Source organism: Filicampus tigris, chromosome 10 (genome assembly GCF_054856515.1).
Source record: "Filicampus tigris isolate MCC_2025a chromosome 10, RoL_Ftig_1.0, whole genome shotgun sequence".
Taxonomy (NCBI): Eukaryota; Metazoa; Chordata; class Actinopteri; order Syngnathiformes; family Syngnathidae; genus Filicampus; species Filicampus tigris.
Genome location: NC_141226.1, coordinates 20,253,110 through 20,268,368, shown reverse-complemented (window position 1 = coordinate 20,268,368; position 15,259 = coordinate 20,253,110). Strand labels below are relative to the sequence as shown.

General features: G+C 43.1%; 1 protein-coding gene and 1 long non-coding RNA gene across 2 annotated transcripts in view; one reads left to right on the top strand and one right to left on the bottom strand.

Moving 5' to 3' along the window:
- The first annotated feature begins 69 nt into the window (after positions 1 to 69).
- Positions 70 to 14,755, top strand: LOC147141246 (uncharacterized). Its single transcript, XM_086043522.1, has 10 exons — positions 70 to 479; positions 785 to 1,575; positions 3,458 to 3,521; positions 6,025 to 6,177; positions 6,265 to 7,436; positions 8,724 to 8,871; positions 9,632 to 9,851; positions 11,296 to 11,408; positions 12,236 to 12,426; positions 13,528 to 14,755. The coding sequence occupies exons 2-10, from the start codon at positions 819 to 821 to the stop codon at positions 13,719 to 13,721; spliced, it is 3,012 nt and encodes a 1,003-aa protein (XP_085899648.1). The 5' UTR covers positions 70 to 479; positions 785 to 818; the 3' UTR covers positions 13,722 to 14,755.
- The window catches only part of LOC147141244 (uncharacterized), a 28,393-nt gene continuing 22,545 nt past the window's right edge, over positions 9,412 to 15,259 (bottom strand). Inside the window, exons 7-9 of the long non-coding RNA XR_015088436.1 lie at positions 14,043 to 14,145; positions 13,508 to 13,717; positions 9,412 to 9,896 (exon numbers count right to left, since the gene is read on the bottom strand). This is a non-coding gene — a long non-coding RNA (uncharacterized LOC147141244). The remainder of the gene's footprint in view (positions 9,897 to 13,507; positions 13,718 to 14,042; positions 14,146 to 15,259) is intronic.

The window sequence follows — 15,259 nt, the reverse complement described above, 5'->3', positions numbered from 1 at the left end:
CGCGCGTGTGTGTGTGCGCACGTATGACAACATAAGATATGAAAACGGGGGGAGGGGGCGGGGGGCGCTGGATGGATGTTATGACAAATAAGACGCACGCACTCTTGTGTCATCTTGTTTTTCGATGATTTAACATCATTGCTGATGCACACTCTGCCCTCTTTGTTTTTTTTAATCCTCCTCATTGACATATCAATGTGCGGATCGCGCATTACGCAACATTAGAGAGGAGCTCCACTCGGGAAAGCTGCTTCACGAGGCCAGGGCGAAATTTAAGCAGATTTTTTTGGAGGGGTTTTTTTTTTTTTTATGTCTACTGTAATCCCGCTGTGATAATTTCTGGGTGGGATTACCGCGCCAGTCACACCGAAGCGACTGACCTGGATGCACATCATGGAAGTGGACGAAACGTTGCAAGGATGTTTTGGCAATGCATTCCTGGACCTGAGATTTTAGTGCAACTCTAACAGAAAATTACGGTAATTTCCCCATTGATAAAACATGTTCCTGTATTCTTTGCTACTTTGTTCTCATATTACACAGGGTGCTAATCAAATATTGTGCAGGATGACTTCATTCCAAAGCGTCCCTTGTCATTTTGTTATATTGTTGGCGAAGAGGCTCAGTTGCATGCAGCACTTGCTTATTCTCATTCGAAAGGATTATCCTGCAAAGTAATCAGTGGATGAAGCAACGTGACCATATCCACGTTTCATATCCCTCCACCATGCAGATCTGAAAGGAAGTTGTCGTTTGATAATATTTTTTCATTTTATCCGTACAGCGCACGAGTGGGCTCCGTTGTGCATGAGCAGCCAATGGAGGACGAGAAGGTGGCCGGGGAAATTCAAACGGAATCTGTCTCCAATTTACCCCTGGGCTCATCTTTCCTGCCATCCTCTCTGGGGATCGGGGAGAAATCGGATGGCGAGGGGCCCCCGGATGTCCCCTTCAGGCTGCAGCCGATTGGGAAAGGTCAAGCCGTTGCTCCTTCCTGCCAGTCAGCTGCACTGAGCAGCAGCGACGAAGATGAGAAGAGGGAGGAGGTGGAGGTGCGAGTCAGGTTGGAGATACACAGCCCGCCGGCGGACACTCCGGTCCAGCTCCAGAAAGACGAAGAAGAGAAGACTCCTTGTTCCCCTTCTGCATTTCTACCTAATAACTCCACCAGAGGGACAAACAACCCCATCACACCTCCCCCACCACCCGTACTCTCCTGCTCCATTTTACGCCCCAACCCGCAAACACCTGCACCCGCCACAATCAGACACTGGGCACCCCCAAAGGGGTTCTGGAGGGTGGCCCGGCCGGAGACGTTGCTTCTAAACGGCGTGGACCCCCATAACGTCGCCTCCGCTTTATCCTGCAAGGACTACACTCAAGCGGAGGATAAGACAGCAGGCCAGGGAGACTTTGTGGGAATTGCAGGGGAGGACACCGAGGCGTCCCACGTGGACAAGCATGATGGGGTGTGTATGAGCCTCTCCGCTGATGAGAAATTGAAAGAAGGACAAGAAAACTGCAGAGAAGAACAATCCAGAGATGGACATGCAACAGACGGCGGGGATTATGAAGGTACGTCTGCAGACGAACCAAACACTTGGACATAACTTGCGTGGATGTGGCATAAGCGGGGTGCAAACGTTGTTCATGTGGTTTGGACTTTGACGCACATTATTGCTTTTAATTGAATGAAATTGATATTTTTGTCAGCTCTCTGAATTCATTATATTGTCTCGTATTCCACTTTAATATCAACATTAATTATACATTTTTATATACTTCGGTACTGCGTAACAAAATTTGAGCATTAATATGAAAAGATTTTCCACACTTTGTCAAAATCACAATTCCAATAATAATTGGAACAATTGCATGAATTGTTCCAGAGGTACGCTGTAAAAAAAATGTTGGGTGAACTCAAAATTTCAAGACAACAAACTTTGATCAAATTTTAAATTGGGCAATTCAACTAAATATTTTATTTTCTCACCCCCAACTCAGAAAATTATTTTGGAGCAATTTTCTTGCTTTGTTGTGCTAACTAACATTGTTGCCATAAATAATTTAATTAGTAATTTATATTGTAAAGTTGTTCCAATTTAAATTTTTACTTAATCCCCCAAAAATAGAAGTTGTGTTTTTTTTTTTTACAGTGTAGTCATCATGGTGATGTAGTGTTGCATAAAAGCGCGATCTGTAACCTGGCACGTTTCCTATTGAACAGACGTGCAGATGTGAGCGATGCGGATGTTGCTATTATTAGCAAACAGGAGCTGTGGGGGAGGCGGCTACGTTTTTATATTTCCCTATCCCTTTAAATGTGTGTGTTTGTGTTTGTAGAATAGGTAATATATTTCCTGTATATGTCAATTTTAGGATGATAGGAAAAGCCACATGATTTATTGCGAAATCTGGCTTAGAGTGGTAATAAAAGCTTTTTTTTTGTTCACGTAGGGATAGCCAATGAAATAGTAACACAACACCGCTTGCAAACGGAAACACGATACAATTTTGCTGAACTACCAAATCCAACTAAAGTAGCTTGAAGAAGTGCAAAAAAAAAAGTTGAACTCAAGAATGTCAAGAAACACATTGACTTGCAGCGAATATTCACTGGGTTGTATTTTTGGTTTTGGTGATAAATCTGTTTTGTTCTCTGTCCCCTGTACTATATTTTGTTTGCAACTGATAGTTCATTTTGTGCGCTAATAAACTGAATACTCTTTCTAGGTTTTTAATTTGAAAAAAAAAATCAATTTATGAGGAGGTTTGTTGAAAAATCAGTACTTCCAACAGTTAAGAAGCGCTGGTCGAATCGCATCAGGACAAGTGTTGTATTTTGCAATCAAGTGTGTGATGTGACAAGAAAAGCAACAGATGGCATAATAACCCCATGTCATAAAACAGTGGTTCTCAATTTTTTTTACAGTAGTACTAGCTACTACAAACACCACCAACAAACAAGACAGGTTATTCTTAAAAAATATATATATTTAATATTGTAATCCATTGTAATGTTGAGGCACAGTTTAAACAATAACTTTGCGCAAATAAAGCATAGGGGAAAAAAACTTGATAATGATACAATTAGGGAAACAACTTGATAATGATACGATTAAAATATATTGCACATAAGTTACACAAAATTGAATTGAAATAAATACTTAACAAATGTAATATACAGAATAAAAAACGATTTTTTATTAGACACAGTTGGGATGTTTAATTCAGTGATTCTTTTGCATGCCACTAGAGGGAGCCTGCGTATCAGATTTTGCGAATCACTGGCATAAAACGCTCAAAAATAAAATTGTAAATGGTAAAAACTCTAATCAACATAAACAAAACTCAGCTCAAGTCGTAATGGGATACGCAGACAATGAAATTATGATTTACCATAGCAACTGCATTTGAAAATGACACTACTCAACCCTATTTCTGTGTTTTGTGGCAGATCAGGGAGCGCATGGTGGTTTAGAGGACTCAATCGTTCTTCAGGAACTGGAACCCTATTTGAGGTGAGCGTGCCGTTGATGTGATTTTTTTTTTTTTTTAGCATGGAAAGCGGTGTGACTCATGTGTATTTATATCCTCTTCTCATTATGGCCACGTCACACTTGAGATTGTGTTCATGTCAGTTTTGTTCTAAATACAACACAAAGCGTGCCAAAGAAAACCATGCAGAATGCCGATGACGACAAATCTTTTTTTTTCCCAGAGGATGATTCACACTTGATGTAAATATTTAATATTCCTCCTCTGACATGCACACACACAGTGACTGATGGTGGCATTTCTCCTTCAATTATTTTTCAACCTTTGCTGTCACCACTGGACAGTGGTGGGAAGCAACAAAGAATGAATACTTTGATTTTCCAGGTATCTGTACTTTATTTGAGTATTTTTCTGATGATGTTCACGTTTGGGATCATTTCCCACTAAAAAAAGAAGTAACTAACATACCACAACAGCACATTTACAGTTGCTAACACAAGGTATTGATGTTAGCTTATTTAATATAGCCTTCCACCACTAGTTAGAACGTATTCTATTGTTGCCACAAGTGGTCAAGGAAAGACACAGCCGCAACAAACGGTAGCAAAATGAAGGCGTGGCACAGTCATACATTAGTTGCTATGGCCACAATTGATGTCCAGGCGCACACACAGATTGGCTAACGGTTAGCCACTTAACAGCCAGTCGCTAACCTGAGCTCACAAGAGCCAACTCCGCAGTCATTCGCGCTGACTCCCAAGTCACTCACCTGGTCACAATCACTTAAAATCACAGATATTATAGTGTGGAATGTAAATATGGTTGTCCCCAAGTGGACAATAATACACCTCACAAACACATTTTGTTGCTAATGCAAAATCATTTTTTTGTCCAATTACTCAATTATTCAATTCTGAAAACATTTGATAACTGCAGCCCAACTCACTTCAAAAAGTTACCAAAGCTATGGGAAGACATTTTGACGTTGCCATGAAAAAACGTGACATGTAACATCTTTTTGTTGTTGTTTTCGCTGTATGAACACTATATACAGTAAGTTAATGAAAATGGGGAACAGGAATCAAATCCTTACTTCAACTTTAGTCTCAGCACTTCTTTTTAAGTACAGAGCGTGAGTACTTTTGCCACCTCATCTATTGTAAACATTGCCACCACTTATTACATCATGATTTGCAATGTAACATGTTAGCACGCACTTCATCTGGATCACGCTGACTCTTAGCTTTAACACCCCACCCCATTTCGGCGCTAGGCTTGACCGCCTACTTGAATCATTAATCTCCCACTTCAATTTCAACAAAGGTGATATTTTTGCAGCCATTCTCATTATAAGAGAGGGTATTACTGTAATCGTGATTAGAATCCATAGACTGGAACAGATGGGCAACTAAAACAGGCTCCTCGCCATCCCATGTTTGGCAATGTTGGGATTGAAAACATTGACATGGCAAACTTTAATCTAGTGAAAAACAGTATGTTCTTCCCTTTATACGCATTGGTGAATGAATCCCAAGCGTGTCCATGACAAGGATAATCCACATGACGAGTGTATCATGCTATCTTTATCATTGGGCCAGGGCTTAAAGACGAGTAGAGATGATGAAGCACAATGCAGAGCGGCTTAGCTGTGGGCCATAAGGAGGAGGGATGGCGAGGTGACGTGGCGCTTTGCCGCTCTACGCCAGTGCCACGCCCCGGCCTATCTATGATTGCGTAAGACGGATTCTGTAAGCTTGATTCACTCTTCGTTAAGTCAATCTGCGGAATATGATGCGGTCGGATATGTTTCTACACAAAAGCATTCAATTCACCGAATGGGGTTCTTATGAGATTTTCTAATATATTTTTATTTTAAAAAAATGTTTGTGATCAGATAAACACTGATTCTGAACTGCTTTAAAATAATTTGGCAAAGTTGTGTGCTTTTATGTTTTTGTTTTTTTGATGATTTCTATAATTGCGATGTGATAGTGGTGGAATTAAGAGTTGGATTAAAGGGACAGTGTGTAGAAATGTTTGATTTTTCAATGTTCATTCCTTTTAAAAACCCACAATTAATTTCAATAATATGCAAACAAATATCCAGCACATTTTTTAAATATAATCGAAGGTCTCGGATAATCATATTACGTGGGTCACACCTGAAGTTACAGGAGGCTGACGTGCCGCCATATCTCTGCTACGGCTCACCAAAGGAGACAAATTTAGTGAACGTAGTTCCTCAAAGCGTTTTGAATTCCGTTTTTCTTATTGCACGCAGCCGAATTTCCGGTTTTGTAGGTTTCCGAAATGTGGTCTCTGAGGTACCGTAGCGCGCTTGCTTCAAAGTCAGCACAAGATGGCAACTGTTCCTTTTAGATCCCCACTGTAGCCCCATTGATTAAATACACAGCCCCCTACTGCCAAAAGCAAATCACTTGTTGGTAACGAGGCAAAAATTCACTTGTCCCATCCATGTAATTGTCTCCTGACCAACATTTCCTGTCCATCAATGTCCATGCTTAGATCGTTCCTGGTAATCGGCGATGAACTCCCTCTGAGTCCAAGGCACGAGCAAGCCAAGCGTCTCCTGGAGCGAGCGCGTTTCAAGGCTCGTTCCAACCACGTTGAAGGCGACCGCCCCAGCAGACGCTCCCATTCTGATCAAAGATCCACTGCGTAAGTTCACCATGCGTATCCCAGAAACTGCGCACAGACCTGCAGTCAGCTTTCCGATCATCCATAGAATCGGTCTCTTTGTCGCAGTAAGAAGCAGCAAGTTGAGGCTCACAATCCGGCGCTGGTGCAGAAAGCCACTCAAGCCAAAGAGGATCTTACCGCTCCAAGCGCATCCGGTCCCCTCCTCGTCCCCGATCAAGGCGACACCTCCCCCGGGGATCAGGTCGGTCGATCCAGGCGGTATGGCTGCTCGCCCACTCGGGTTCGCTTTGAAGACGAATCGGAGAGAGAAGCGGAGTCCCGGTACTTGGACAGGGTGCGTCAACGTGGTAGACCTGCCGTGCCCAGGCCTAGAAACAGGGACAGCAATACAGATTCCAGCAGTAGCGGTTCGGAGAGGAGTAGGAGCCACAGGAGTGTCCCGATGCCTCCTCTGCAGAAGCAAGAGATGGGTGTCGATGCCGAAAGCGCGACGGCGATCCGAGAGATCGTCGTCCTGGTGAAGAAATGTGAGGCGTGCGGTTCTGTCGTGAGGGAACCGCAGCCGGTCTCCTCACTGACAGAGCCGCAGATCATTGAGCTACAGCAGGGAGGGAACCCAGAGGACACGAGGGGCAGAACGGTTCCTTGCTGGGTGCCCCCGACCAAACCAGAGGTCAGCGCCCGTCCGAAAGCGCCTCTGACGGTCACATTTGCGGGTGCTTTTGTTCTCGGGGAGAACAAAGAAAGAAGCGCAGGCTGGAAATCGTCTGGTTTTGGGAAGCTCAGGAGAAGGAGTAGGAAAGGAGAAAGTCGGCTGGAGTCCGGCAACGGTCCCTACGCTCCATCCTGGGCTCAGAGGCGTAACTCCAATCCCAGGAACAGGGTCAACTTGAGCAGAGCCGTTTCCTTCGCGCCAGACAGCCCCGTGACTCTGGAGCCGCGCTTGACGGGTGCCTCGGGCGGAGCGAGGGAAGCGCCCAGCCTGCCTATCAAATCCGCCCTCAAGTCGAGCTCGAGGAACCGCTCTGCTGCAGGTCAATCAAGCGTGCAGTTCCAGATGACGTCGAATCAGGGAGGTGAAGTCGGGCCTCAGCATTCGGCCCTCTTGGACTGTCCGGAGGCAAGGAGGGAGCCGCCCGCGTCTTCTGCGCAAGGATCCCTTGCGATGAGCAACCCGGCGGCTTTTATCAGGCCCTCCACGCTGAGGTACTCCGCTGCTCGTCTCAACCCAGACATGCCAGCTGCTGACGGCTGGGATGCCACTTTGGAAGGAGCGGGTGAGTGCAACTGAATAGACAATCGCTTGGACTTGTACTTTTAGCACTTGCACTTACAATCATATACTATGTACAAAAAATGCACAAAAAGGGATATTTGGTTTTTGGGTGTAATTTCAGGATGATTCCTCGTAAACAAACTCCTGCGGCAGCTCCTCAGAGTGGTCGCGTTTACATGGACACAATTTGTTTGTGGTCGGACTTCAACAGACCAACATTGACTCAACTACCTCAAAAGTCTAGTGTGTTTATTTACTTATTAGATCATTCGGGCTTTGACCTTGAGAATTATGGCTGCTAAGAGTGCTGGGAAAGAAAACGTTACCGTTTGTCCCATTGATTTAAGCTTCCTGGGACATCCTGTGTTTGATAGCATTAGAAATCAATAGACGGCTCGTTCTGACATTGCGGCACATACACGCAACAACAAATCACATTTACACCAATTGTAAAATGACAAAATTGTTGACTGCACTGGAGTCAACAGGCAAAACATGTACAATGCAATTTTATTCCATACTATTGCTGTATCTAAAAATCATCACTTTACAATGCCGCAGAGGTAATAATTGAATGATATTATGCTTTTGGTTTTTATATATTGCTCTGGTTTTACATTGGAAAATCAAATATACAAATTGGGTTCTGCTTAGAAAAAAAAGTCATTCACAAATTGTCAACAAACTTTTGTTTTAATTTGGCTTTTGTCTCACTCAGAAAAATACTTGGGTTAAAAATAACACAATTTTGGGTCAAAAATGGACCTATCCACTACTTGGGTCAATTTGACCCAACTTTCTGGGTTGTGAAAACAACCCAAAGAAGGGATAGTTTTGTTCAAAACAACCCCCAAAATTGGATTGTTTTGTACAAAACAACGCAAAAAAAGTGGAACGTTTTTAAACAGCCTCATATTGCTTTGTCATTTTCAGAAAAGAAAAGAACAAATACAATCTGCAGTGTTCCCAATACAAAGTTATTATATGTTCACTCTCTCGAGATGGTACACTATAAAAAAAAGTTGGGTTCAAAATAACACAATTTTGGGTCAAGAATGGGCCAATCCACTAATTGTTGTTTTGTACATAAAGACAAATTTTGGGTGTTGTTTTGTACAAAAGTATCCATGTTTTTGCAGAAAACAACCTAAAAAGTTGGGTCAAATTGACCCAAGTAGTGAATTGGTCAATTTTTGACCCCAAATTGTGTCATTTTGAAGCCAACTGTTTTTAAAATGTATTACTCGATGCAACGCATCTTATCCTCAACTGCCTATTCTTTGACCAGCGACTACAGACTCAGGTGCCGCGTCAGAGTTCCATCCCGCTATGCGCAGCCTGGCCTTGTCTCGGGCTGAGGATCTCAGAGCTGAGCTGTTGAGAGCTGAGCATATGAAAGCCGAGGCCGTATGGGAGGACAACTCAGAAGGGTCCAGGTGAGCCAAGACGGCGACGCTCTTTTGTCAAAGCTTCGGCTTGTTTTCAACCTAACAATCAATCTGCCGTCCATTTCGAAAAACAAATACTGTGTACAAACAACTTCAATGCTCATTACATTTGAGAGCCAATGTGGAGGATTTAATAAATACTGGTGGGAAAAAGGTCGCCCCCACCCATGAGCAGTAATAAAGCCTCCCCACTGACGGCATTTCCAAAGATACTCCACAGGGGATTAAAAATATAGCAGACTGTCAACAGGATGCGATTGTGAAAAGGAATGTTCATGTAGTCAAAGCAAGGCTGCCCTCTTGTGGCGATAAAACGCACTTGCAGAACTAACAAGGAACGGTGCGATTGAACCTCCCAAAATATGTGAATTAATTTATTCCCCGCTCAAATTTCCAACAATTCAAATTCTTAAAAACCGTTCAGACAATTTAAAGCAATATTTTAAACAGGAATGAAAAGACCTCTAGACTTCTGTTCAAAACTTGTACAGATGACTTTATTTTTTAAAGGGTATTTATGATGGGATTAGTGTGAAGGATGAAAAGTGTAACTACCTCGCCTAACAATATTTCCTAATATGTGTCGCCACAAATAATGCCAAATAAAGTTTAGTTTGACATGAATACTATTTTCCCAGAAAATGTTTGCTCGATCTCTCAAATTGTCACTTTAGAGGCATTTCTAGTTTCTACTGTAGTGTCGGTTGGGTTTTTCCATAACATACTTTGTGTACCTGCGCTTTTACAGGAAGCTGGATGGGCGACCAAAGCTTTTCTTGCGTCGCTTCTTTTCCTCCATCGGCCTGAACAGCGTCGGCAGACTCGTGAAGGGAGGCCGTTCCAGTAGCATGGAACAGCTTAGCATTCCCTCCAGCGGCAGGTCCAACACCACTTCCCCGAGCCCCACGCGCAGACCGCATCCCACCATCCGCATACAGAGGACGCCCTCGCTGCAGAGCCTGCACACGGTGCGCAACTCGGCTGCACGTTAGCCAGTCTGTACCCTACAAAGACTGGGTTAAAAAAAAAAAAAAAAAGCAAGGAAGAGTATACTGAGACTGACCCCAAAGACACTACGCACTTGCTTTTTTTTTCTGTTTTGTAAGGCCAGCAGCATTTGGTAGTTTAGGTGGTGCAGTTTTTGTGAGCCCGTAGCTCGCAAATTGACATTGGAGCAGCTTTGAAAAATGGAGCCCTGGAAAGTGTCTGTCCTCAACTGTATTTCATTGCCAGTTTGATAAATGGCTGTCACACCGCTGTCAGCTTTGTCAAGAACAGAGTTTCAAGAAACTTGCCATTTATTGTGTGAATGCTGGGCGGTGGGACAAAGAAGCGTCTGCGTCTTCTTTTTATTAATATTAATATTGTGACGTGCATTGAGACACTATCACGAAACAATAAACTTCAATACACTTCTCAAACTGCCACTGAACTACAGTCGGGGAGAGAGAAAGTTCCTACCAGGCCGCTTCAATGTCAAGTGGCCAGTCTTGAGGAAGGGACATTTATGAAAAAAAAACTGCAAAGTCTTAGCTGTCAAATGCTGACAGCTTTACGTTTGTCTGAATGAACCCGAAACGAAATAGAAAAAAGGAAGTCATTGCGTCTTTTGAGACGCCCTGGATTGTTTAATTGGAAGAAAATGATCTGCCAAACGACAGGACATTTCTTAAAAAGTCCAATTGCTCGGGTAACGACCAATCATGGCTTAGCTTCAGAAAGCAGGTGAGCCGAGATTGGTCGCTACTTGAGCCCTGAGCAACTGTGATGTCATTTTTGATCGACAGAAGTGACAAAATGGCCCCTTGAGATGGCTAAAAATGGGTGGATTTTGCTGCTTAACTTGTACTGTGTTTAGACGAGTGGAGACGAAGAGAACATATTATTATAAATAATTTTGGGGGGTTGTCTTTTTCTTTAAATAATGTTTATGAATTATGAAACGTCTGCCGCTAGCCTCTCTCCCACAGCGCCGTGCACGGATGCTTTTTTTTTTTTTGTGTTTGGGAGCGGGGCGGGCGGACTGGAAAAATGTATGGTCTGAAGCGCTTTAAAAGGACGTAAGGACGATTATTTTATGAATAAGGACGGAGGGACGATGAGGGAAGGGTGCCCATGACGCGGACGGAAAACGGACAAAATAGGGTAAAGTGCCCATCTCTGGTATTTATTATTTGAGCTAATCTGACTAGTAATACAACCTGAATAGCATGATATACTCGATTTTTAAGGGTAAAGATTGAAAGGTGCAGACAAAACACACAAGTATTTAATCTTGCTGAGATTTCGTTGTCGCAGTGTAGTTACATCAGACGAACTAACTGGCCATAACATGAAGTACACTTGCACAATATGATGTTGACAGGCACTAGCAAGGTGTTTCCATTCTCACCTTTTTTTTTTTGCCACCAGGCGCTGCCACTGGCCCAACTACGTAAAGCCTCCTCCGTGCAGAGTTTAGAGCGCAGAACAGAGCGTGCAACCATCCTGGGAGAGGTGCAGATACCTTATGGCCTAGCACCAAGGTAAGTCATGGGGTCAAAAGCACAAGGACCCGCCCTTGTTTTTAGCAACATCGGCACAATCTGATGATATCCGGTAAAAGAGATGTATCAACAATTCTGCCTTTGTAAAGATTCGCGTTCGGTTTTGACTAACAAGGAGAACTTCCATCCCGTCCATTTTCTATCGTGCTTGCCCTCATTAAAGCGGAAATCAACCCAAACATATTTTTTTTCAAGAATATGTTCCCAGCAGGCCCGCTAGTTGAAACACAGCATTCTGATTAATAGTGCATTTGTGCAATATGTGTTAAGCAGCAAAATCCAGCCGTTTTCAGCCATCTCAGGGGGCGGCCATTTTGTCATTTCTGTCGACTGGAAATGACATCACAACTACCGAGGGCTCAGGTAACGACCAATCACAGCTCGCCTGTTTTCTAAAGCTGAGCCGTGATTGGCCGTTTACCTGAGCCCTGGGTAGTTGTGATGTCATTTTCAGTCGACTGAAGTGCCCCCAGAGATGGCTAAAAACGAGTGGATTAACTTTTAATTTGATAAGCGCAATATTGATCAGAATGCCTTGTTTCAACTAGTAGGCTTGCATGGAACATATTCTTGAAAAAAAATATGTTTGGGTTGATTTCGTCTTTAAGTTGGGGGCTGTCCCTATGAGGCTAATTGTTGTTGGGCTACATCTGCCCTGCAATTAGCCTGTGACCAGTCCAGGGTGTACCCCAAGTCCAAATAAGATCCAGTTACCGCCGATCTTACCAAGGATGGCACAAAAGAAAATGATGATTGGATAGCTGTTTGCATTGAGAATAACAACAGAAATATCTGCTGTGACACAGCCCTGACAGCCCCCAACTGGAGCTGCACCGGACCCTGAGTGTTGAAGACATAATCCCCTCCAGGGTGGTGCGACCGGCGGGGAGGGTTTCTCAGGCTTTTCCTGATGGATCTCTTCTCCTGGAGCTCATCAGACCCCCAAATGGGCCCTTTGGTTTCGTCATCTCAAGAGGCAAAGGCAGACCTGACACAGGTACATTGTGAACAATGTATAGATCAGGGATGGGCATGATCAGCCTGTTGATTGATTTTTTTTTTTTAAATGGTGGGAGGGGCTTTATTTTTTATATTTTTTTTAGAAATCCAAATAATTCTTCAACATTACCCCTTAGATGCACTTACACTGGGTTTTATACTACAATGTGAGTAGGCCTAATATTTTTTGGTCAGATTTGGAATTACATGCAGGACAAATATAATATCTCAATAATACAATTTTGACTGAGTTGAGTTTTGAGGTAAAAATGTACACAATGAATTCTTGCACTTAAAGTAGAAATCAACCCAAACATATTTTTTTCAAGAAAATATTCCCAGCAGGCCCACTAGTTGAAACGCTGCACTCTGATAGTGGGTTATGCAATATGAGTAAAGCAACAAAATCCATCCCTTTTTAGCCATCTCAGGGGGCGGCCATTTTGTCACTTCTGTCGACTGAAAATGACATCACAACTACTCAGCTTCAGAAAATAGGTGAGCCGTGATTGGTTGTTACGTCAGCCCTGAGCAACTGTGACGTCATTTTCAGGTGACAGAAGTGACAAAATGGCCACCCCCGGAGATGGCTAAAAACGAGTGGATTAACTCTTATTCCACAAACGCAATATTTATTAGAATGCCTTGTTTCAACTAGTGGGCTTGCATAGAACATATTCTTGAAAAAAATATGTTTGGGTTGATTTCCCACTTTAATGTCGGTTTCTTTGTGCCGTCCTTGAATGTTAATTTTTATGAGAGGGCTTTGCACTGGAAAACAAAATGACACTATGTGGTTATTTTGTTGTTTGTTGGGTTTCGTAGTGGATCTTTTATACATGCATTGAAAATTCATTGTATTATCAAAAATGAAATATATTAAGAGCATGTATTTTGTCCATATTTAAAGTAGCATACATCTGTTTAGCAAGTGCGTGATCCTAAATGGACCCCTGGTAGCACTGATGAAAAATTGTGGTTAAGTTGACCATCCCTGTTTTTTTAGATCATTGTTGCACCTGAATGCCATCATCAAACCAAAGAAAAAATACGTTGACTTTACCGATGATCGTCCATACCTCTCAATTTGCTCTTCCAGGCGTTTATGTGGAGAAAGTGGGCGACGGAACCGGTGACGTTCCCTACGTGGGTCTTCTGGGCGTGGGTGACGAGATTGTTCAGGTGAACGGGGAAGTGGTGGCAGGACTCAGTCTGGACCAGGTGACCCGGCTCATGACCCGGGAAAGCGTCGCCTCACTAAGGATCATGCCGGCCCGACGTAGCCCACGCTGAATGGGGGGCAGACAACATGGCAACTGACCTACAAGCGGACACCGTGGGTGGCACAGCGAGCCTCCGGATATTTGTGGTTCAGCATTTGTGAATTTATTATACTCTGTTTTTCGCCCCCCCAAAAAAACACTGATTCTGTTTGCTTTTTAGTGCTCAGTTCAAAGTAATGGTAAAATAATGACTTCGCTGCTATCTTTGTGGTATCATGATGCCAAGGAAATAAGTTGAATTTAGTTGAGGAGCTTCAGTTAGACATAAGTAATGCTTTGCCACCAACTCATGGAAAGTTATCAACTTTTTGAGGTGCTGTCAGTTACTCACGGCAGAGCTCTGTCGAATAGCGGGGGTTCACTGTGCAGCCAGATGTTAATTTTGGTCCAGTCATCATTACCTTGCAGCAATGGTGGACAACGGAATACTTTTCCTAAACGAACAGAGCATGATATACTCATTTGCAATATATTGTGACACAAGTTATTTAGCCATTGGATCCACAATCTGACAATATGCAAAATGTCCAGAAATATGTCTAAACATTTATATTTTTGCTACAGTAAGGAAACCCTCCGACTATGACTACAACCTGTAAAACATGAATAAAAAATGATGACTCGCAAAGGTCGCCTGCGGCAGCATGTGTTAGCTCACTATTTGGCAAGTACAATTATACATACTGCCACTTATTTATAGTTAGCTATTGTCTTAAAATGTCGCCCTATGCTATAGAGTTTAGGACTGGCAAAAGGGGAAGAAATCTTCGACCCCACATTTAGAGGAAGATTTTGATACCGTTGTATTCGTCCTCTGTTCATCTTTGTTTTTACTCGTGTAAAACTCACACTGTCAAATTATAATCAAATCAGTCGTTATCCTTTTCCTACGCCTTCAAAATAAAAATGTCCACTCAACAGGAAGTTATAAAATAAAAGTTCAAGATTATAGTGAACTTGTAAACTAAAACAGTTGTGCTTTATAGTCTCATTAAAGCTTGGGAAACCGCCTAAAGCATCAAAACAACCGATGCACGCAGATGTTTAGCTCCTTCCGTAAAAAAAATAAAAATAATTACCAAAAAAAAAAGTGAATCTTATGTGATCTCATTAAGTGCAGGATGACGGTCGTGACTGGATGCAGGACGACTGCGGTCGTGACTGCACGTTGCCTCGTGCGTGCAGCGTGCAGACATCGTGACTGACCGTTGTGCTTTGCAAACATCCGTCGGAACACGAGAAGAAACAATCCATAAAACCACCGACAGCAATCTGAAGACGTCTGCGGTGCACTTTGCGCCACTTGAACTAACTATGCACGCTTTGTTGCATTTAATCCAATTAAATGAGCGAGACAGAAATCCGTTATTAATGGCATCCGTGGTTACCTGCCGCTATTTGGGAGCTGCTGCGAATGTGCTCCGTGATAGCGTGTCACCGTTAATGCTGCTCCTTTATTTATTTATCTGATGTGTGTGCGTGTGACCACAAGCCGATAGCCTCGCTCTTTATCTCTCCCGGCCACGACTCCCCTCCTCCCCCGGGGAA

Bases quoted from the DNA above. Each gene is read 5' to 3' on its own strand.
- LOC147141246 (XM_086043522.1), top strand. From the start codon at position 819: ATGGAGGACGAGAAGGTGGCCGGGGAAATTCAAACGGAATCTGTCTCC. The intron at 8,872-9,631 runs GTGAGCCAAGAC...GCGCTTTTACAG, and splicing joins GACAACTCAGAAGGGTCCAG to GAAGCTGGATGGGCGACCAA. The intron at 12,427-13,527 runs GTACATTGTGAA...TTGCTCTTCCAG, and splicing joins CAAAGGCAGACCTGACACAG to GCGTTTATGTGGAGAAAGTG.